We start from the raw sequence: 22,506 nt of genomic DNA, 5'->3' as shown, positions 1-22,506 counted from the left end.
ATCTAAAAAGTCCAAAGCCGATTTTGTATAATACTTACTCTTCTAACATCTTCTCTTGCATAGCTAGACTTGGCACCAATCTAGTGATACACTCAAACCATTCTTTTATAACTTCTAAATTCAGCTCAATGTGAGAGTTGTCATAAGACAACTCTGACTTCAAAAAATGGCCACCTGCATGCAACAGATGATGAGGTCGGCAATTTTATCTGTTGATAATGATTTTAAAAATATCATTGTATTTGTTCTCATCATGAGAAAATATTTTCATGATACATTCCTTTGTCTTTTCCATTGCTTCATAAATACAACTCATTGGTGGCTTCTTTCCCCTATCAACAAATCTAAACACTCGAACAAGATGACCCGTGATCTTAAGGGTGTACTTGACATGATTCCAAAAAGAGGTCATAATAACAATTTTTGTTGTCTCCTTTCTCTTTGCTTTCTTCGACAACTTATTCTTTGCTCACTTATTCTATGCTTATTTATTCCTTGTTATTTGAGAAGTATCTCAACATGGATAAGGTGCTATAGTGACTATAAGTGAAATTAATCAAAGAAATTACCCTTTTATGGTCTTTTGAATACCATTAGAGAGCTTAGATAATTTCTCACCAGTCTTCCCATAATCAGAAGCATCAACAGACTTTAAAAACATTATCTCTGCAGGAAAATTTACAAGAAAATTAAATAATGCTCCTTTGCCTCTTTTCCGTCAAAGCATTTGACATAATAGAATAGCCATATTTTTTCTATTTTTTTTTATGACCCTTCAACAATCTTTTGGTGTATTCCAATTCCTTATTAATTGGGACTAAAGCTTCCAACAATCCACATTTCTTGAAAATTCTTCAACCTCACTGTGTTCAATAGAATCCCAACTTGATAGAACCATCGTGTTATGTATCGATGAACTCTACGAACGGCTTTTTTATTGCATGTTCCTTGATGTTCTGCTACCTCAATTTCTCTCGTTTTTTGCAATGGCAGTTTTAGGTCTTTTAACAACAAATTCATTGGACCTCTCATAGAACTTGCACCCTCTCTAGCTGTCATTGGAGTTGGATTATGAATTTCATCAACCTTTGAGCATCTTCCTTTAATAGTCCAAACTCGAAACTTTCTAAATCAACTCCCTAGCATTAACACTATGTTCTTCTGTGCTTGTTGGTGTAGCACTTTGTCTTCTTCAGTTCTTTTTCTGATTGTAATACCCCATAATTCAACAATAATATCGTTTGGGACCATTTTATATCTAGCAATAATTTCAGGCTTGATCATTAAGTGCTCATTTGCCCATGTAATGCCTCCTTTCAAAATTTTGCCACAAAACTTACATATGGCATGAATGGTATTTCCTTCTTCCACAATACTAATATATTTTCAGCCTGGGACAATTTTACTAGAACGAATAGCAACTACAAGACGAGCAAGGACAATGACAGTAACAAGGCTAGCAGGGGCAAGGGCCGGGATAAGAGCATTAGAGGCAGGGCTAGTCTTGACCTAGACATAGTGAACAAAAAGAAAAAAAATAGGAGCAAAAGAAATCTAGAACAGAATGTATGAATCAGAGAGAAGGAATCATGGTTTATAGTGACAGCAAGGAGGGACGATGCTGACAAGCTGTAATGAGGAGTGGCGACGCAAAAAGCAATGCAACCCAGAGTAGAGAGGGAGAGATGGAAGACAATTTTTTGACGTGTAAGAGGAGGCAGTTTTTGAAGGAAGGAGTTTTTGAATAAAAGAGGGTATTGAAGGTGAGTGGAATCACTTAGGGTTTTCTAATTGACCAAAATAACCCTAAGTTTTTTTCAAAAGTAAAAAAAAAAACCCACAATTTTCACCATTTCCATTGCTGTCTACCGTGGCGCCACCACAATAGCGGTTACCATTTCGCCCTTCGTGAAAATCACGTTGCGACGAAGAAATCTGCCATGCCATAACATTTTGGCGCTGCCATAACCCTTTTTTAAAACACTGTTTAATAATAATCTTATCATTATCTACCAAACACGTTAACTAAATGTTCAACTATTTGCAAGAGATAACAAGATCCATTTGTGAAACAAAAGTATACTGCTTCAAACTGCCGTTTGAATGTTACAAGTGTAAGAACAAATTAAATTACTAAATTAGCCCAAAAAAATCCTGCGTTATGTGTAATAGAGCTAATGCCAAGTAGTGGCAGCCAACATATATAGGGAAATGATATTAGCCACACAAACAAAAAAACTATAATAAACTACAGTCGCATAATGCTACCATCACAAGCATCATATCGTTCAACAACAACGAACTGTAACATTAGGGGTAGCAAACGGGCCTAAATTTCCTGGGCTGGTTTGCGTAACCCACCGAAAAAAGTGGATCGGACTAAAAAATTGGGACCGCCAAAGAGCAAAAGCCCGCCTAACTCGCACCGCTTAAACCGCGGACTTTGGCAGGACGAGACAGACTTTCCCGCCGGGTTTTTTTTTTGTAAGGGGTATTTTTACAATTTTTTTGCCAAAACCTAATTTCCCCCAACCCAACTTACAAGAGTATGAAAATGAAAATTGAGTGTTTTGGATTATGTTTATGTTACTTTGGAGACAATATTTATAATTATGTTTTGAATTATGTTTATTTTACTTTGAAGAGAATATTTATAATTATGTTTTGAATGAAAACTTGGTTTATAATTATTTTTATTAGATATTTATAATTACAAAAATTTTAATTTTTGTGAATATAAAAAATATAATTTTTTATGCCTTTAAAAATTATAAATTCATTAATATAGTTGTGAAATTATATATATTATTTAGTAGCTAATAATAAAAAAAAATAAAAAAAGACAAGTTTTAGCGGACTTAATCCGTCAGCCCGCAGTTAAACAGAGCGGAGTGAGATTCTAAGTCTGCCTCATTAGGTGGGACGGAACAGGCTAACTCACCAAAAAGTGGACTTTTGGCGGGACAGGACGGACTTCCCGCTTGCCACCCCTATGCAACACCATTCAATTACATGTTTTTAATTTTTTTTTTTTAAAGACAAAATGCATAAAGAGATTTGGTGATGGCGGTGATGTAGGTGGTGAGTTGAAAGAAGCCGGGCAGTACTTACTCACATATAAGAGCCATACATGGACCCTTGGTGTGGTGGTGTGGCTTGATTTCAGTAAGGTGAGAGGAGAATGACTTTGAGCCGGAGTTGGGGGAGCTACACTGTTGTTAGGGGTTGTTGGAGGGAGAGAGAGAGTAGTAGTAGGGTGTGTTTGGCAAACACGCTGGGGAGGAGAAAAGCTCGTTTGAGCTTCTTAAAAGTTTCACTTTGATGTTTGGCAATTTTTATCATTGTGAACGCAGAATTGATTCTGCCTCTGAACCCACGTTTAGGAGAAGCTCAAATTTGTAGCTTCTGCGTTTCACGTTTCACGTTTCATGTTTAGCAGAAGCTAAAATATTTCTTTTTTACCAACCTTACCCTTCATTTTCTTCTATAAGAATGATACTAGTAACTATTATCTTCACAGTCATTCTTTGTAGTTCTTCCTACTTCTTCATAATTTTTTAGTTCCATTTTTTCATCAAAATCGTTCAGATTTATTTCAATCACTAACAAATTGAAATTTTTTTATTTTTATTTGATTTTATTCAGATGAATTTTATTTACGTTTTATGGTATTTTTTTTGTTCATATGATATATGTTGTTGGTTTTATGGAATTTTTATTATTTCTTATCTGTATAATTTTTTTTCTATTCTTTGATGTACTCTATTTTTGTTTTGTATTAATTTTTTTATTTTTTATTCTGAATTTGTAAAATTTGTAATTGTAATTATTATATACTACGTTTATTATCAAAATTTTGAATAATATAAATTATGATCCTATAAAAAAAGGACAAAATAAATAAAAAATTAATTATAAGTAACAATAGAGTCATAAATAATAAAAATTTATAGTCTAAAGTAATACTAAATTAAAGAGTACTGACGATACTAAAAAAAATTATAAAATATTTTCTTTTTGTGTGACATTATAAAATTTATAGTACCCTCTTTTATATTTTTATTTTTTATTGTATTTATTTTATTTATATGATAAATATTTTTTATATTATTTTTTATAGTATTCTGATTTTGCAAGTATATAAAATTGATGTCTATTTTAGTAATTTTTCATCTAAAAGTAATTTTGAGTAGTATAATCCAAACAACATTTATTTTACTATAATCAATTTTGATATAAAGATTACCAAACATAAATCACGTTAACTCAAACTAACTTATCATCAAAATCAATTTTACAAAATCAATTTTATGCAAACTCTGGTTTGCAAACTGTAATCCAAACACACACGTAGTGGTGGAGAGAATGATAATTCAGATAATTTTGAACAGTTTTATCGTACAAAGCCAATTTTTCATAGATACAACTTCACTTTCGTTATTTCGTGAATAGATTTGTTATTGTTTAGAACTTCCATAAATAAAAATGATAGTTTTTTTTTTTTTGATATGGACAAGTATACCAAGCTTCTTATATCCGTTTTAAACAAAAATGGACAATTTCCTGTGAATGAATAAATTTAAAGTATAGACTCTTTATTTAAATTAAAAAAAATTGTCCACTTGTCAGTGTTTTTCTTTGTGAATTAGATGAAATGGATACAAGGAACTTGATATAAGTTTTTTTCCCTTTCATATTTGAACTGAAATAGGCATAACTCGTACTTGGTATACATGAAAAGCATAAAATTATAATAATATATATAAAAAAAAACTAAAAGCTGAAAAACGAGAAAAAGTAAAACCAACAGGAGCTGCTAAGCTGCAAACATTTTAAATATAAATTACTGGCAAAATGGAGAACCAGCAGGAGGTGCAAGGCCCAACAACCGCATTATCTTCAACCGACGAAGTTTCCGTTCTGGTTTCATTGGACATCTCACCTCCTACAAGAACAATTTACTCATTTTATGTTCATGACAAATATCTCCAAGTATTAATTAAAGATCATGCCGTAAGTTTTTGAGTTAGCATCTCACATCAAAATGAACTTTGCGCTTCCGTTCCCTATTCCCCCTTCTTTTCTCTACAGCATCACTCATTGTTCTACTCGAGGTTGGTGAAGTCCATTTATCTGTAAAATCATAAAATTTTCCAAATGAATGGGTTAAATCATATGATATGATGAGGCTGACAAATGCACAAACTTACAAGGACATACATATGGACAACTGACAACAAACATCTCATGTGAGATTCTTAGAAATAAGTGGCCTGAAAACTATTTTTGTTTGTCTAAAAGGGTGTGCAAACGCAACACAGAACTTGTTGGATTATCATTGCATAACATTGTACTTGACTTGATACATTTTTGGATGTAAAATCTATATTTGACTAAATTTTTTTTGTGGCTAAGTATAACAATCCAATCACAATCAACATAAAGACACCTCAAGAGAAAAGGGTTTCATTGCACACAGATATTATCTCGAGGATAAGAGAATTTCATCACACAAGCATGAATGAAGAACATTGCTTCTGTTAACTTGATAACATAAAACTTTTTACTTTTGAGCACAATACAAATGGAACCTTCAGGGCTAAAAATTGACTTTTACCATTCATTAGGTGCGTTTATCAGCCTTGGTGAATAGGTAATACAATTTTATGTTCTGATCATTTCACTGTTTTCTGTATAAAATATGACTAAGAATAGTAATCAAGAACATACCATCTGATGAACCAACCTTCTGATCAGAATGAGCAGATATATCAGAACTTGAGTTTGGGCTAGAACTGAGTTGTTCCTTCTTCTGTATGGCCTAGAATCACATCAAATAAGAAGACAAGTGAAATATATACCTGGAGATGGGGGGGAATCTTGCAACTCTTATTGCGGAAATTGTAAAATCTGTTGGAACAAAAGCTGCACTTCTGCTATAAATCAAACATACCTGTTTCAGAGCTTCTTGAAAATCTTTTGAAGGGTTACTGCACCGTTCCTGAAAACACTGCAACAAACATGAACGATTATGATATATCCTCTAAGCAGACAATTATAGAACGATGAACTATCTGCCTATAGAAACTCAAATACACATCTTAATAACACTTCGTCTAAAAAAAAGCTGATAATATCCAACTACACAGCTCTTGATCAATCTCAACAGGAAAAGAAAAATGGAGTCTAAAACTTATTACGAAAATTAGGGAAAATCCATTTTTCTAAATAGGGGTTGTGAGACACACTGCCAGATGAAACCATAGCAATTACACATAGTAAAAATAAGCCTTTCCTGTTCCCTTTCTTTCTTATTGATAGGGGTTTGCTTACCCATCTTCTAGCATGGCTTCACCTAGATATTCAATGTTATCAGAAGGTAAATACAAAATATGGTCCTTGGGAGATTATGATCTTATATGTGCAAAAGCATAGTGCGAAACAAGGATCAAGAACTCACATCCTCAAACGTTGAAATATCTGTCATTGGATCAATCCAGACACTGTAAAGCAACAAATTAACATTCAGTTAACAGGAAAGTAAATTCAAGAAACTCCCAGCTAGATATGCTACAATACCTGGAATGATTTCCATAAAACTGAACTAAAACTTGTCCATCACTGACAGGCTTAGATAATGCAGATCTTTCTTCCATGATCTGGGAAAGTAAGTTTTAAATTGATAAAATCTAAATAAGTATAGATATATACATGATCAATGCAATATAACAAGACAATTTTTGACCAATAGTTCCAAAATTTTCCTCTATCAAAGCAACCAAGGAATTATATTTTCTCATCTCTGTTGTATGCATTATAGACAAATAGTGCTTTTGCACATTTTTGTTAATCCATGACGTTAATCCATGAATAGAATCTATATAGACACAGAGACCCATGGCTAAAGATTTGATTATGAATCAATGCTGGCATTCGCTAAGCGTGTAGAATAGTCAATGGGTGTATTTTACTTCTTATTGGTGCTGTTGGGAAATCTGCATAGATAGGATCGCATACTTGGTCACCCGATGCTATGGAGGGAGCCTAGCTATTTAGTTGATACCCGTCTACATTAGTCTTGAGATTGTTCTTGCAAGAAAGTCCATAGATACGAAGCTAGGGAATTATATTAGTCTTAATATTGTTTGACTAGGCCTATATCTTCAGTGGGAGGAAGGATCCTCTGGCTTCCTTCTTCGTGTGGGAGCTGCGATGATGCCCAACTTCGTTCATGATGTCAGCAACTGGACATAAACGGAAAGACCATAGACCGCAGAGGATTTTAAGTTACCTTCCTGTGACCGACGTCAGCTCCATACCCTGGTGAATACTGTATGTCCCGGCTTGGCAAATGTCAAGTTACGGTCCATACAGTACCAGGGGAGGTGAGATAGAGGGAGCTGGCCCTCGAGGGTGGGAGTGGGTAGCCTTTTCAGGGAAGTAGAGATGCTTCTTCTCTTTTAAGAATTAAGAAGATGCTTTTGTCCTCAAAAACTCAGCACCTAAGGTGGGGTTCAATGGCTAAAGCCAGTTACAGAGGAATAGGCAGAGGACGACGAAGCCAGTGGGGTAGGGACGGATCACATGGTTTGGGGTCAGGGGCTGGAGATTGACGATTAGCTAAGCGTGATTTGGAGTACTCTCTGACAGATTCGCTCCGTTATTATCGCTCTTGTCCCCTACCCAAGAGTCAAGAGCTACTCGGAGAGAAATGGCGTATGTGATTGTAGAAACCTTTCTCGATCGGCATCATGCACGTGGTGAGGAACCATCCATGGCTGCAAAATGAGTATTGGCTTGGCAAATGTCAAGTGCCAGTCCATACAGTACCAGGGGAGGTGAGATAGAGGGAGTTGGCCCTCGGGGGGCTACTATAATTACTAGGATACCCGTACTATGAGGACTCCCTCATAGGGTTCTAACTAGAGTAGGTAGCCCCCCAGAGGCCTCTATAGGGAGTTATAACAGGAGTTGGGTGCTAAGCCCCTTGATATGAAAGTTTTCCTTTTAGTCGAGTCACTTCATACCTATGAATGAGTTGAACGTAGTTCAACGAAATGAGTTTCACCATGTGAAAAAGCAAAGCTCAGATTAAGCTATCTAAGCTAGAACTTAAAGCCGACCTCTTTTCCGGGGATACCCCACTTCCTGGTCTAGCTTCACTAACTGTATTCACAGCTTTCCATATCTCGGAACCCGATAGTAAAGATTTTATCCTCTAGTTTTATGTGTATATATGAACAAGTATTTAAGTTTCATTCTACTATATTTATTACAAACTAATAAAAACAGAAAAGTAAAGATCATGAGGCTTAAACTCAGATAAAACTACTCAATTGATTATACCATAAGCAATTTCAAAGTTTAAATGCAAGTCCTCCAATTTGCAAGACAGTGACATGTCACAAGTTCCAAAAGCATAAGCAGAAAGATAATGGCAGAATTCAACAAGCATCATAGTTCTTCAAAGAAAATACCTCAGCTGGCCACCATGTTTGGCAAGTTGTTCTCGCCCATATCACAGTTCCAGGGGTTAAAGCAAGAGAACTACTATCACTGACAGATGTTTCATGAGGGATAGATTTTGACATCTTGCAAATATAAACTTTTCCATTACTAGTGTCCCTACATTGGAACAATACACCTAAAATTTCAGGCATATATAAAACAAAGAAAACTGAAAGCTCTCAAACTGAACTCATTTATCAGCATGTATATACAAATCTAACCTATTGTTGCTGCTTTGACCAAGACCTTCATCTTGCACAGCTGAATCATATTCCATAGTTGGGACATCAAAAGACTCAGATGAACACACTGCTGTACCCTCCTGGTAATTGCTGCCCCGAACCATTGTACTTTCATGAAAATTTTTCACTGCCTTTCTCTTTTCCCGTAAAATGCTTGTAATGAAACTTGACAATCTCTCTTCACCAGAAGATGAATCCGGTGATGAACCTGCAAGAAAGAACGGCCAAATGGAAGATCAACTTGAGTTCCATCAAAACTCAATCAACCTTTGCTTACGATGAAGCGATCTTGCACTTGTATTCCAACGGAGCAGGTAACACACTTGTGGTATGCAATATGCACTAAACCATGATGCTATACCAGTTTCAGAGAATTTGACTAACTAAAGCAACAATAGCTAACCTACATTGTTATGTAATAGCTCAACCATTGAGACACCATATGAGTTTACATAGCTGCACAACATACATAACAGCATACAAACTATCACCCTGACCAAGTTTTAAAAGAAAATATTATCATCTGCGAAAATGTAAAAGCAAATCGAACATCCCACTGCCTTCAATCAATTCAGGAAAAGAAGGGATTTCACGAAATCGACAAGTCACTCTTGAGAATTCAGATGTAACGTACAAAAGGGGCATTGCACACATAACAATTAATTAATTAAAACAAAAGAACAATAATCCCATAAAATTTGTACCCAGAACAAATTCAACAAAGATACTCTAAATTCCAGGCAACAAATTCACGAAATCACATAATGTGAGTGCATGAAATTCAGAACACGAGAAAAAAAATCAATATTGATAGCTACCTCGGTTGGAAAAGGCAGAAGAAGAAGCAGAAGAAGAAGTGGTGACGAAGACAGAGAAATCAGTGCGGCGTTTGGGAGGTGAGCTTCTAGGCTGTTGAGAAAGCTTTGGTATGCAATCAATTGGGATAATCTTTTTGCTCTTCTTAGCCATAATTGAAGACACAGAATCTGCAAAGGGAAACAGCGGAAGGAAGGAACCCTAGAAGAAGACGAAGAGGCTAGGAACAGAATCTTGTAGCAATACCATTAACGAACGATGAAACTACGATACAAGTTGGGCCATCTTCGGTGTATTACTTTGATAGTATTATGTGGTATTATTAAAATTAAAAATTTTAAGAAATTGTAGAGAATTAGTTCATAGCTCCTAGTCCTAGTATAGTCGAATCGAAATTCTCCAACTTAATGGATGGATGATGGATAGAGGTTGCTGATTTGTTGGTCCAACTATTTTTGGATTAATATTAGTTTTTTAATTTAATTTTTAATTTAAATTGTTAGATCATTTTATGATTATATTTAATGGTATAGATTAAATATAAATTTATATAGTAATTTTATTAAATTTATTTTAATATTTAATATTTTTATAAATTATTTATTTATTTATTTATTTTTAGCAGATGGGTCTCTTTTTTTTTCTTCTTCACTACCGCAATGGAAATTAGGACTAGCAGTAATTGTCAGGGATCTGGATCGACACTATTTCTCACTCTTGTCCAACTCGCCTCTAAAATTTGTAATTTTCTTTTGAGAAAATGATAAATAGGTCCTTGACCTTTTATCCTACGGACATTTTTTTTCCTGACCATTAAAAAATATTTTTAAGTCTCTGACGTCCTTAAAAATTGGACGGATCAGTCCTTCTGTCCAAATGCCTTCGTCAGACTCAACGGAAAAGTGTGACGTGGCTACTGTTCTGCTTACCTGGCATTACGGCTGCCCACGTAGCTCGTTAGTGAAATGGAACTTTTGAAAAATGGACAAAGAAATCCCTGTCTCTCAATACGACGTCGTTACCCCACCACCACCTACTAAAGCCACACTTTTCTCATTTCTTCTCCCAAAAACTCATTACACATCAAGTTCATCATGTTCTTCAACTTCAAAAAGATTCAGAGTCAGGGCCTACAACAACACCAGCAAGTTGGGAACTTTTCTCAACTTGAAGCCTGCCCATCAACCTAAACCCTTGGATTTTGATCTCCCATGGTGCCATCCTTCTTATCGATTTCGTTTTGACGTGATCATCATTGGATCTGACCCTGTAGGCACTCGTCTAGCAGAGCAAGTTTTTCGCTATGGAATTAAGGTTTGTTGTGTTGATCCTAACCCTCTCTCCATGTGGCCTACCAACTACGGTGTGTGGGTGGATGAGTTTGAGAGTATTGATCTTGAAAATTGCTTGGAAGGTGTGTCTCCAATGGGGTTAAATTTCACAAGGAAAAGGTATGGGGAATGAGCCTTACTTGAGAGCTAATAATTCCAAGTTTTCTACTTTTTTGTATGCAATGCCTTTTCAGTTCCAATCTGATATTTCTTGAGGAAACTTCCCTTGTTAGCTGTCCGATTTTGTCTTAGATGGAGGTGAAGAAGAGGATGGCTGCAAGGCTAAGGCACTTGGGAATCAGAGTGAAAAAGATATTGGAGGATGAGAAACAGACATGCATCCACACCACTACCTATGCAAAGAAAGTTTGATTCTTTTGACCGCAAGTGTGCCTTTTTCTAATAGTGATAGTATTCTTTATGCATATGATAGGCTTAATCCTGTTTTCTCCTATAATAAAGTTTTAAATAAAAGAAATTTTAGATTAATTACCTTACATTATATAGATACATTTATAAACAACACGAATAATTTTAAAACTAGTGCATTGCTACAACTAACTACAACCTGAAGAGAAAAAGAACAAAAGGAAGCATGAAATAATAAAATGGCACATATACCACAGAAATAGAAAGAAAATGTAACACAACAAAAAATTGGTGGGCTAGATAATGGAGTGGTTGAAATTTCATAGGTGAGTAGTGAAAACGTTGAGGATGGTTATGCTTTGGTGGTAAGGTGTGATTTGGTTTGGTTGGTGAAATCTGAGGTATTGTAGGAGGGGCCTTAAGCACTGGCGGATTCTGCTGAGTGATTCTCTGAGTTGGTGCTGGTGCATGCGCCTCTCTTCCAAGCTTTGTCGTCGGGGAAGGTGTTGAGAGCAAGAGTTGGTGGGGTTGGGAGGGAGGAGGCAGTGGTGGCGGATATACTCTTTGGAGAGACAGGGACTTCTTTGTCCATTTTTCAAAAGTTTCATTTGACTAATGTGTCACGTGGGCAGTCGTAATGCCAGGTAAGCAGAATGGTAGCCATGTTAGACTTTTCCATTGAGTCTAACGGAGGCATTTGATGGAGGGACTGATCCGTCTAACTTTTAAGGATGTCAGTGACTTAAAAGTATTTTTTAATGGTCAAGGACGAAAATGTTCGCGGGATAAAAGGTTAGGAACCTATTTGTCATTTTCTCTTATCTTTTTGTCTGTATGGTTATTGATGTCGTATAGTGTTCTCAGAGAAGGATATTTTTTTCATCGAAACTATCACACATACATACATAAAAATACACACTTCACACTTGAAATAGAAACATAAAAAAGAAAAAAATGTTCGTGGCCTCAAGAGAGACTTAAGTCTTCTAGCTATTTTTCAAGCCATCACTTTTCCAAACAAGGTTTTCATTTTTTTTCTTTTTTTTTCTTACCATGTTTTTATTTTTAATTTTTAAAATAACAAAAAGAATATTTATTTTATTACAATTTCTTTAATTTTTGAACTTTTTTCATCAACAGATTTATCGCTATAATTATTTGATTTTATAATATTTATATGCTTATTATATTTGCGCTGTTTTATTTTTAAATAATAGGAAGAAAAAGAATAAAGTGAAATTATTATTATTATTATTATTATACAATTTGTAGAAATAATGTTTCAAGACATAATGACATTGTTGTTGGACCAACATCAATTAAAATTGCTCCTTCCTCAAAAATCTAAAATTCATGATGTGCCACACAAAAGATGAATGAAAAGATATGCATGAGACCAACTATAAACTAATAGAATAAATCTAACCATGGAACAAGAAAGGTCGGTAAGTAATCTTACATTTTTCTTAACGCAATATATTTGTTGAAACTTATAGATGAGTAAGGTATAATTAATTCGTGTTAATTAGAGTGAGTGAGTTAAGGATTGTTAAGGAATTTTTTTTAATAACTAATTAGTATTAAAAATACATTCATGAGAATAGTCATAACTCCTTAAAAAGAGTTAATTAAAGATAATAAATGAACTTACTTAACATGATAAATATATACTCAGTTTAATTTCAAGTATGTCATATATTATCCTATTATATAGATCATTTAGTATCATGTCAGTTTTTACTCAATTTAATTTCAAGTATGACATATATTGTCCTATTTTATGCATCGATTAGCATGTATTTACTCATTTATTTTGTTTGTATACTTCCAATGAAATGATTGTGAAACTAATGAAAAAATAAAGCAAAGAGAATTTTAGGAAGTGTATAGCTCAAAATCTGCTCATTCCACATGAAAAATAACGTTAGTACTGTGTTAAAAAAATGATAAAGAAAATGTGGTTTTACTAGAATTGAATGAACAAAATTGTATTAAAAATTTGTATGTATTTAGAGGTAGTTGTGATAAATATAATATGTGCTTGTATAATGAAGAAATTGTTATAGTTCTTTTTAAAAAGTTCATTAATGAGAATAATAAAACTTCCTTATTTATAAGTAAAGGGTGCTTTCTTATATGGTAACGTAGTTAATTTTAATAGTTAATTCATGCCTTCGTAAAAAGCCCTAGAAACATTTCTGATTATTTTTAAAGTTAGCTTATAAAAAAATTTAGAATTGATTTAAACTTATGAAATGGCTCAAAAATGATGAAGATAGTATATATTAGCTCAAATAAATAATATACATACATATATACATTAAGTCAAGTTATGAACCAACGAATTAAATTCGTCTTTATTCAAATTTTACTCACTAATATATGGATCCAATTTCTTGAACTATTGATGAGTTGATTTTAAAGGAGCTCAGGAATGCAGTTCCATTAACTCAAAATTTTGAGTTAGCCAAACTCGTCAGAATAAAGGTATTAAAGTAGTTTTATATTTTATAGTAGAGTAAAATATTTTTTATATATGCGAATTGAATTTATATTTGAGATTAAAGTAAAAAAAAGTTACAATATTCATAAAAAATATACTATTCAAAGTATTATTATAATGGAATAAGGTATGTTTATATTATTGTTATATTTTTTTATTATTTGCTAACAATATAATTGTTACATTGTTAACTAATAATTTTTTTTATTAGATAAAAAGTTATACATTAATTGAAAAATAATAACAAATATTTTTCAAATTGTGATAATGTAGGAAAATAAAGGAGTACCATTAAACAGTAACAAAATTCAACAAATCTTTAATGGAGAAAAAGAAAGTAACTCAAAGAAGCTTAACAAGACATAGTATCATAGAGTTTTTGTACGAGCTTGTTAGATTTAGAGACTACATCGGCTGTAGAGACTACTTCCTTCTTTAAAATGAAGTGGTTTTAGCAGCTAATAGAGTAAACTCACAGTGTGCTACAACCTCCATAACCACCCTACTTTTATCTCAGTTTTTTAAATTTGAAATTTGAAATTTGTCATATTAAAATTTAAATAAAATTTAAAATTTAAAATTTGACATTTAGAATATCGTCCAGATATTTCCAAAATTTGAATGCTCGTGAATGTGATAGCAAGTTTTTGTATTTGACATTGAATTAAATTTATACTGAATGACTTTATTACCATATTCCTTTTCCTATTTTTGATGAGTGATAAAATCTCGGGATACCTCAATTAATTTTACTCTATCTGTTTTCTATAATTATTCCTTTATAAAATTTATAATTAGCCATTTATAAACCATTTTCGTTGTCAAATAACCTAATCTTGTTGGTAGTACGTTTTACAATTTTAATGACCATTACAGAAAATGTCATTGCAATTGCACCCAATTCGGTCACAAATTCCAAGTAAAAAAATTTCTTTTTATCGATTTCAATATTCATTTTACGTATACTACCAGTTAATGTTGATAATATTTGGTTGTAGGTTTTAAGCTGATCCTTTTATGCGTATAAATAGTGTGAAATTTGTTGCAATGAGTGCAACCCCTACGCAAAATCCGACATTGTCATGACTACAAAATGTTTTTATAGATGAGTTATTTTGTGCAATTGAAGTATGTTAGCCATTAGATTATTTTAGTCAAATAATCCAAGGAATAAAATCGTTTAAATATGTCTCCACTTTCTATTTGATTAGCCATTAACATAAACCTTGGTGATGTTTATTTACAGGACTTAAGGAGAGATGTGAAGGACTTAGGAGAGCTAAAGAAGTTTATGGAGCAACTAACTAAGGCTTCTGGCAATATAGAGAGATCACTCAAGGTGATAGAGTTTATGATGTACCATAATGAAGATAAGTGCAAAGACCATGATGAGTATAACACGAACCTACCTCCCATAGATTCAGTTAGCAATGTTGATTTTACTCAACAATGTGTAGACAGGAATCCAATAATAACACAAATCGTTGATCCACCATTGAGAAAGAGGTTGAGATACAGCCCGGCATAACTCGACAATGATGTCACCATTGATATCTCTGATGACGAAGATGATGCCACTATATGAGATAAGCATGAATCGGGGTTGTCTCAGGCATCACAATCTTCACGACTTGACAATCTTAAAAGAAAGTCCATTATCAGCCCTCAACCTAGAACCAAAGCTAAGTCTACAACTTTCCTTGATAGCAATTACTGCAGGACATTGCCTACTAAGGTAATGGAACCTTCATTCACATCACTAACATCTTTGTAAGTAATTCACGCATTTTCATAAAATTCTTGACCCTTCAGCTTGCCCACCTCAATATGTGGATAACAAAATAATCCACAACCTCTTCTTTCTATTTCATTCTAGATCTCTAGATATTTATCCAGTTTGAAGTCGAACTTGACTTTTAGGATCACTTTTTTTTTGCTCGTGATCTCAAAAAAAATGTTCTTCATGCAACTTGCTATTGAACCGGTTTATGTCAAAAGCGCCGATTTAAGGTGTCTTTCCCTTTCTTTTTTGTGAAGAAGATTCTCCTACCTTTGGTGACTGATACAGAAAAATTTAATTCCTCATAACTACCGGTATGTATATCGGATCGTATCAAGTAATAAAACTCACAAGAGTGAGGTCGATCCCACGAGGATTAAAGGAATAAGCAATTAATAGTTAGTTGATTATTCTAGTTAGACGGTTCATATTGTGATGATGAGCAAATAGGAAAAGTGAATGACATAAAATTAAATGAAAGCAATAAAGTGCAAGGAAAGTAAATGATAAGAAATTAAAGTACAAGAAAGTAAAGTGCTAGAAAATAATTTGCAAGGAATAGAAAGTACAAGAAAGTAAAGGACGAAAAGGTAAAATACTAGAAGTAAAAATAAAAGAAAAGCATTGGGATCAAGAGATATTGCATCCTCAAGATCAACAATTCTCATCTCCTCTTTAATCATGCAATTATTGATCTCTTGGAAAATCATAAGTAATCAAACCCTAATCTCTTGGTGATTTGATTTCTCTTAACTTGATCAATTGCCAATCTCTTGATCTAATTGTTCATGAGAAAAGATGAAATTCAATTTTTTATTTAAAGGCTACACAACCCTCAAGACCTCAATTCAAAGTTGTTACATGTCACACACCAACTAAGAATGTATTGATCAAGAGGATCATGAGAGAAGAGCCTCAAATTGAATTCCATTATCCCTTTTTCAAGGCTCACATGTAATTCAAGTAGATTCAATCCCCCCTCTCAGTAGTAATTGGATCTTTGAAGCACAAAGACTCTCTCTAAAGCAACAATAAAAGAAGAATTGAAGATGAAGAATGAAAATAAATCAACCCATCAAAATGCAATAGAGCTCTCTTTCCTAATGGAAAAGAGTTAGTAATTTATAACAAAATATTTACAAAAGTAAGAAAGAAAAGAAGAAGATGATGGTGAGAAGAGAGGGTCCAAAGACTCCCCTCCCAGTGGTGTCTTTTTACAATGATGAACTAAAGCCTATTTATAAGCTAGCCTAAAGTACAAATTGAAATGAAATTGAAAACAAATTACAATCAAATGAAAATTAACTATTCTAGATGCTTCTTGTGGCCTTGATTGATTGGTAATTATGGGCTTTACTTGCTTGAATTTGCATGGACTTGGAGTGATTTTAAGTGAACCAAAATGATGCTCCAGGGGCATTGGGACTTGCTTTGCTGTTGGACCTTGGCACTCGTTGCTGAGCGTAAAAAGTGAGCTCCAATCATTGTGCATACGCACCTTCGTAAAAATCCCTAATGTGTGTATGCATAGCAGGTTGTGCGTACGCACAAGTCTCAATTTCTTTCTTGAAAATTCATCAAAGGCATTTGCTTGTGAGGCGGTCTTTAGAGAGCGCTGGGGGAGAGCGCAGACACTCCCAGGAGAACGCTATGTTTGCCAAAGAGCGCCCTTTGAAAGCGTGACTTGATGCTAGCGCTCTCTAGCAAGCCCTGGGAGCGTGACACCATCATGCTGAGGCTTGAATTTGCATTCTTAGGAGCACTTGAGGGAGAGCGTGGCCTTGATATTGTGACAAGGGTGTCAAGGAATATCAATGTTAATGTGGGGTTGCTTGTCAAGAGGTGGTGTGAGGTGTGGTGAGTGTGTGGCGTTCTCCACAAAGTTGGTTGGAGAACTTTGTGGAGAACGTGGGTTATAGTTAAGGCAAAGGGTGTAAGTGACGTTTTCCACAAAGTTTGCTAAAGAACTTTGTGGAGAACGTGTTTGGTGGCTAATTGGTGAAAGTGGAGTTCTCCACAAAGTTGGCTGGAGAACTTTGTGGAGAACGTGGGCACAAGGTTGGTAAGGTGTGGTTGGTGGACTTGACATGGTCATATAAGGTTGGCGTTCTCCACAAAGTTTGCTGAAGAACTTTGTGGAGGGCGTGGCCTTGCTTGATGCTTGCTTTGTTGCTTCATATTGGTTATTTTTAGGGCTTTAAAGATGCCAATTGTTTGTGCTCTAATTTCATGTCTACTATACATTATTATATACAGTTGGAAAGCTCTAAATGTCAACTTTCTAATGCAACTAGAAGCACATCCTTTGGACCTCTACAACTCAAGTTATGCTCCCTTGAAGAGGACAAGGTCATGCTGTCAAGATGTTGGCGTGTTCGAGCAAGTTTGCTGGAGAGCGCCGGACAAGAGCGCCAGGCCTGCTCTAGGTCCCATTTCAACGCCAGTTTTTGAGGCTCTAATTGAATGTCCACCCAATACTTTTATATATCATTAGAAAGTCCTAGATGTCTACTTTTCAATGCAACTAAAATTGCATAATTTAGAGCCCTACAGCTTAAGTTATGCTCCTTAGAAGAGGGTAATGTCATGCTGTCAGGATGCTGTTGCTTGCTGGAGAGCGCCCGGCCTGCTTCTAGGGTCCTTTTTCAACGCCAGATTTTGGAGCTCTATTGGAATGTACATGAAGAACGAAACTCTCGCGCGATCTAGAATTTTCACAAATAAATTCCCGTTGTAAGTATAGCTTCTAGACCGACAAGAATTCCTTTCTTACAAACGTTTTGGTTATCACAAGTAACAAACCCAATAAAAATAATTAACCGAAGTATTCAAACCTCGGGTCGTCTTCTCAAGAAATTTTAGGGAAGTATGATTTATTATTGGTTATGGAAAATAGTATTTTTGGGTTTTGAAAGGGGTTTTGAACAAGAGAGATAGATTGCAGAAATTAATAAATTAATAATTAAAGAACTCTTGGCAAGGTATGAAAATTGGAAGTCCTATCCTAGTTATCCTTATCAATGGTGATGAGAATTATACTATTGCTCCCACTAAGTCAACCTCTAACTATGAAGGTTAGTTAAGTGGACAAATTAATTTAATACCTAACGTCCTAGTCAACTTCTTAAGGAAAGACTAGAGTTATAGGAATCTAACTTAATCAGCAGAATAATAATTATCAATCACGATGAGTTTGATAACTCAAGAGTTACCAATTAATCAACCAAAACCAAGAATATAGAAAGCTAAATTAAAATCATAAATATTTGGGATGCCTCAAATTGAATGAAGATGTCAATTCTAACATGGAAAAGTTCATAAACTAATTGGGCAACATAAATCACATACGAATAAAAGCTTCAGAGTAAACAAAAATAGAAGAGAAACATAAATTATTATGATTGTCGTTCTATGATGCATTGTCGTTCTTCATCCTTATGAATTTGTTGTGGAACGGAAGTATAACCCATTATTCTAAATGAGTTCTTGCAAGTCCCTGACAGGATAGTATTAAGCTACAGTTTGAGAGTGCATCACAGATTCCAACACGTATCTGGGCTAATTGGGATAAGTGACATAAAATCTTATTAGTCATGGGTGACTGAGATTTCTGTGGCACTAAGGTTAGAACCATAGAGCTTCATTCTCTGATGCGGAATATCCGACCTCGTCTATGGCATTTTGAGTAGGATCACTAGAGACTAAATGCGTGGGCTTCACCCTTGTCCAGATTGAATGACCATTGACCCTGGCATTTGGTTTGGATTAGAGGAGATTAGTGACCACTGACCTTGGCTTTAATTACTTACAGCCTTGCCATTGAATGAATCATTCGTTGTTAAAGTAGACAGTGAGAAGTATCAATCCGGAACAACAAGCATCTTCGAGGCCTTAACTAACTCTCCACCATCGTTTCTACATCAATTCAGTATTGCTTTCCCTATTATTTTATTTTATGCGTTTACAACAACAATAAACTCTTTATTCGCTTGACTAAGATCTGCAGGATAACCACGACTTGCTCAATCCAATAATCCTCGTGGAATTTGACCCTCACTCACCAGAGGTATTACTTGGACGACCCGATGCACTTGCCAGTTCAGCTGTGCGAGTTTCATTTTCGCACACCAAGTTTTGGCGCTGTTGCCAGGGATTGTTTGAGATTGAGAAACTAATGGTTGTCTTGCTCTTTAGATCAGGTACTTTTTACTAATTTTTCTTTTAATTGCATTTCTTGTTAATTTTCGAAAACTCATTAAATTTTTTTTCAAAAAAAAATTTTCCGTTTTTAATCATCTTTTTCTTTTATTTGAGTCTTGTGTCAAATATTAAGTTTGGTGTCCCTTTGGTTTTTTGTTTCTTTTCTTGAGTCTTTGAAAATTGTTCTTGCTGTCTTTCTTTGTGTTCAATTTTTCTTTGTATTTTTCCTTGTTTGATTTCAAAATTTTTAAGTTTGGTGTCTTCTAGTGTTTTTTCTTTTTAATTTTCGAATTTATTGTTGTTTAATTTCAAAAATTTTTAAGTTTGGTGTCTTTTAGTGTTTTTCTTTTAGATTTTTAAAAATTAGTGTAATTTGATTTCAAACTTTTTAAGTTTAGTGTTTTCTTTCTTTTCCTTTTTTTGAATTCAAAATTTTTTTAAAAATCCTTTCTTTTAAATTTTCAAAATTTTAAAATAAAATCTTGAATCTTTATCTTATCTTTATTTAAATTCAAATTTTAAGTTTGGTGTTTCTTATTAGTGATTTTTAAATTTTCAAATCATATCTTATCTTTCTTGATTCTTGATCTTTATCTTGTCTAACTTTATTCTCACTTTAGTTATCTTATTTTTAATTTCAAAATTTTAAGTTTACTATTTTCTCTTTATTTCCTTTTAAACTTTTAAAATTTGGTGTTTAACCTTTTTATTTAAATTTAACTTTCTTGCTTTTCTTTTCTTCTTTGATCTTTATCTTATCTTTTTCTTTGGTTTTAAAATTTTGTTAACTTATCTTTCTTTTAAATTCAAATTTTAAAAGTTTAGTATTTTGTTAGTTTTTTCTCTTTTTCAATTTTGAATTTCAAAACCTCTCTTTGACCTTCTCTTTCCAATTTTCAAAACTTTTCAAAATCAAATCTCCTATCTTAATTTTCAAATCTTATCTTATCTTGTTTCTTTCTCTTGACTTTTCTTGCTAATTTTGAAATTCAAAATCTTTATTTGACCTTTTCCTTTTTAATTTTCAAAAAATAATTTAAGAACCAAATCTTCTATCTTTATTTTCAAATCTTTTTAATTAATTGTTGCTTTATCTTGTTTAATTTTTTTTAGTTTGGTGTTTCTTTAGTCTTTCTTTCAAATTTGAATTTCACAATCTTTATTTGAATTTTCCCTTCTAATTTTCTTAATTTTCAAAATTTGTTATCTTATCTTATTCTTATTTAAATTCAAATTTTAAAGTTTGATGTTCCTTTAGTGTTATCTCTTTCTTTTTGAATTTCAAAAATTTTTAACCCCCTTTCTTTCTAATTTTTTTAATTTTTTGAAATTTCTAGCAATTTTTCTTATTTCAAATGAGTATTATACTTTTATATTTATTTTTGAAAATAAAAAATTTTGAAAATCCTCTCCTTTAATTCCTGCATTCTTGTTTCTTTGGGATATCTCACTGGGAGCTCTCTAGACTTTGACATAGAGACTCTCCCTATTTTTCTTTGTCTCTTGTTTGCAAAGGAACACAAAAATTACTATGGATCGAAATGAGGGTGATCAACCAAGAATATTCTTAGGGTCTTATATAGCTCCTACTCCTTACTTCTATGGATGGAGTATTTGTGTGCCCCTTATTAGGGCAAACAGTTTTGAGCTTAACCCATAGCTAATCACTCTACTCAGCAAAACTTCCAGTTTCATGGACTTCCACAAGAAGAACCCACAGAATTCCTTGCAGACTTCCTGTAGATTTCTAACACAGTATGGGCCGATGGAGTAGACCAGGATATCTACAGGCTGCTGCTCTTTCCGTTTGCTGTAAAAGGGCAAGCAAAGAGGTGGTTGGATACTCAACCTAAAGCGAGCTTGGAATTATGGGATAAGTTGGTGGACAAGTTCTTGAACCAATACTTCCACCTAAGGAAGGTAACCCAGCTATAGCTGGACATTCAAGGCTTTAGACAAGAATAGAATGAGTCTTTTCATGATGCTTGGGGGAGATATAGAATGATACTACGGAAATGCTACATGGAAATATTTTCAGAATGGATAAAGCTGGACATTTTCTATTACGGACTCACAGACATAGCTAAGATGTCCCTAGATCATTCTGCTGGTGGTTCAATACACATGAAAAAGACAATTGACAAAGCTCAAGAACTCATTGAGACAGTCGCCAGTAACCAACATCTATACTCATCTGGTGAGACTTCAATGAAAGGAGAGGTCAAGACAGTGTCCACCGAATCTAATCTTCTAGAACAAAGTGAATTATTAACCTAACAGCTACACTCCCTCACACAACAGTTGCTAAGTTTGCAAGAAGTGTTGCAGGAGACCCGAGCCTCCAACAAGAATATAGAAGCACGATTGAAGCAAGCTGAACAGTATTTGTCTGAATAGATAAAAGAAGAGTACCAAGCCATCCAATTAGGGAGTGCAAGGACCCTGAACAACCAGCCCCAGAACAGTAAGAAGCATGAGGGGGGAACGAAATGGCAGAAGATGAACAAGCTGCAACTCAGAGCACCATCAAGGGCGCTGAACGCCCAGAAAGGGATAACAGGGGTGTCCAACGCCCAGAAGGGAGAAACCTTAGCATTGAATGCCAAGAAGGAATCATCATGGGCGTTCAACGCCCAGAAAGAGTGGGAAACAGACACATCAATTCGGGAGACACCTCCCCTAAACAGTTTGACAATCTTTCCTCAGTCCCTAGGGATACTCACCCTGTACCACTCATGGCCCTTGAGAACAAGGCCA

General features: G+C 34.2%; 2 protein-coding genes across 3 annotated transcripts; one reads left to right on the top strand and one right to left on the bottom strand.

Moving 5' to 3' along the window:
- Positions 1 to 4,669: 4,669 nt before the first annotated feature.
- Positions 4,670 to 10,005, bottom strand: LOC112696595 (uncharacterized). 2 transcript variants are annotated; one of them, XR_003150796.3, is made up of 9 exons: positions 9,569 to 10,000; positions 8,730 to 8,958; positions 8,478 to 8,625; positions 6,580 to 6,659; positions 6,461 to 6,503; positions 5,954 to 6,010; positions 5,747 to 5,821; positions 5,039 to 5,133; positions 4,670 to 4,945 (listed from the first exon to the last, which is right to left on the bottom strand). XR_003150796.3 is itself a non-coding variant. In XM_025749417.3 (9 exons), exons 1-9 carry the CDS (start codon positions 9,717 to 9,719, stop codon positions 4,844 to 4,846), a joined length of 996 nt encoding a protein of 331 aa, XP_025605202.1. In that variant the 5' UTR covers positions 9,720 to 10,005; the 3' UTR covers positions 4,670 to 4,843. The 2 variants fall into 2 exon arrangements, 1 of the variants encoding a protein (XP_025605202.1); XM_025749417.3 differs by having other exon boundaries at positions 5,731 to 5,821; positions 9,569 to 10,005.
- A 542-nt stretch (positions 10,006 to 10,547) lies between these two features.
- On the top strand, positions 10,548 to 11,030 carry LOC140173666 (capsanthin/capsorubin synthase, chromoplastic-like). The gene has a single exon (XM_072198174.1). The coding sequence runs from the start codon at positions 10,548 to 10,550 to the stop codon at positions 11,028 to 11,030; it is 483 nt and encodes a 160-aa protein (XP_072054275.1).
- Positions 11,031 to 22,506: the final 11,476 nt, after the last annotated feature.

The sequence above is a fragment of the Arachis hypogaea genome, chromosome 6, assembly GCF_003086295.3.
Source record: "Arachis hypogaea cultivar Tifrunner chromosome 6, arahy.Tifrunner.gnm2.J5K5, whole genome shotgun sequence".
NCBI classification, from domain to species: Eukaryota; Viridiplantae; Streptophyta; class Magnoliopsida; order Fabales; family Fabaceae; genus Arachis; species Arachis hypogaea.
This window is presented reverse-complemented; position numbering and strand designations above follow the sequence as displayed.

What these genes read in the sequence shown, in the direction of transcription:
- LOC140173666 (XM_072198174.1), top strand. Translation starts at nt 10,548, where the DNA reads ATGGACAAAGAAATCCCTGTCTCTCAATACGACGTCGTTACCCCACCA.
- LOC112696595 (XM_025749417.3), bottom strand. Translation starts at nt 9,719, where the DNA reads ATGGCTAAGAAGAGCAAAAAGATTATCCCAATTGATTGCATACCAAAG. An exon ending in GGTCAAAGCAGCAACAATAG is followed by an intron (nt 8,626 to 8,729) that starts GTTAGATTTGTA and finishes GTTCCAATGTAG; the next exon opens with GGACACTAGTAATGGAAAAG. An exon ending in AAACATGGTGGCCAGCTGAG is followed by an intron (nt 6,660 to 8,477) that starts GTATTTTCTTTG and finishes TTACTTTCCCAG; the next exon opens with ATCATGGAAGAAAGATCTGC.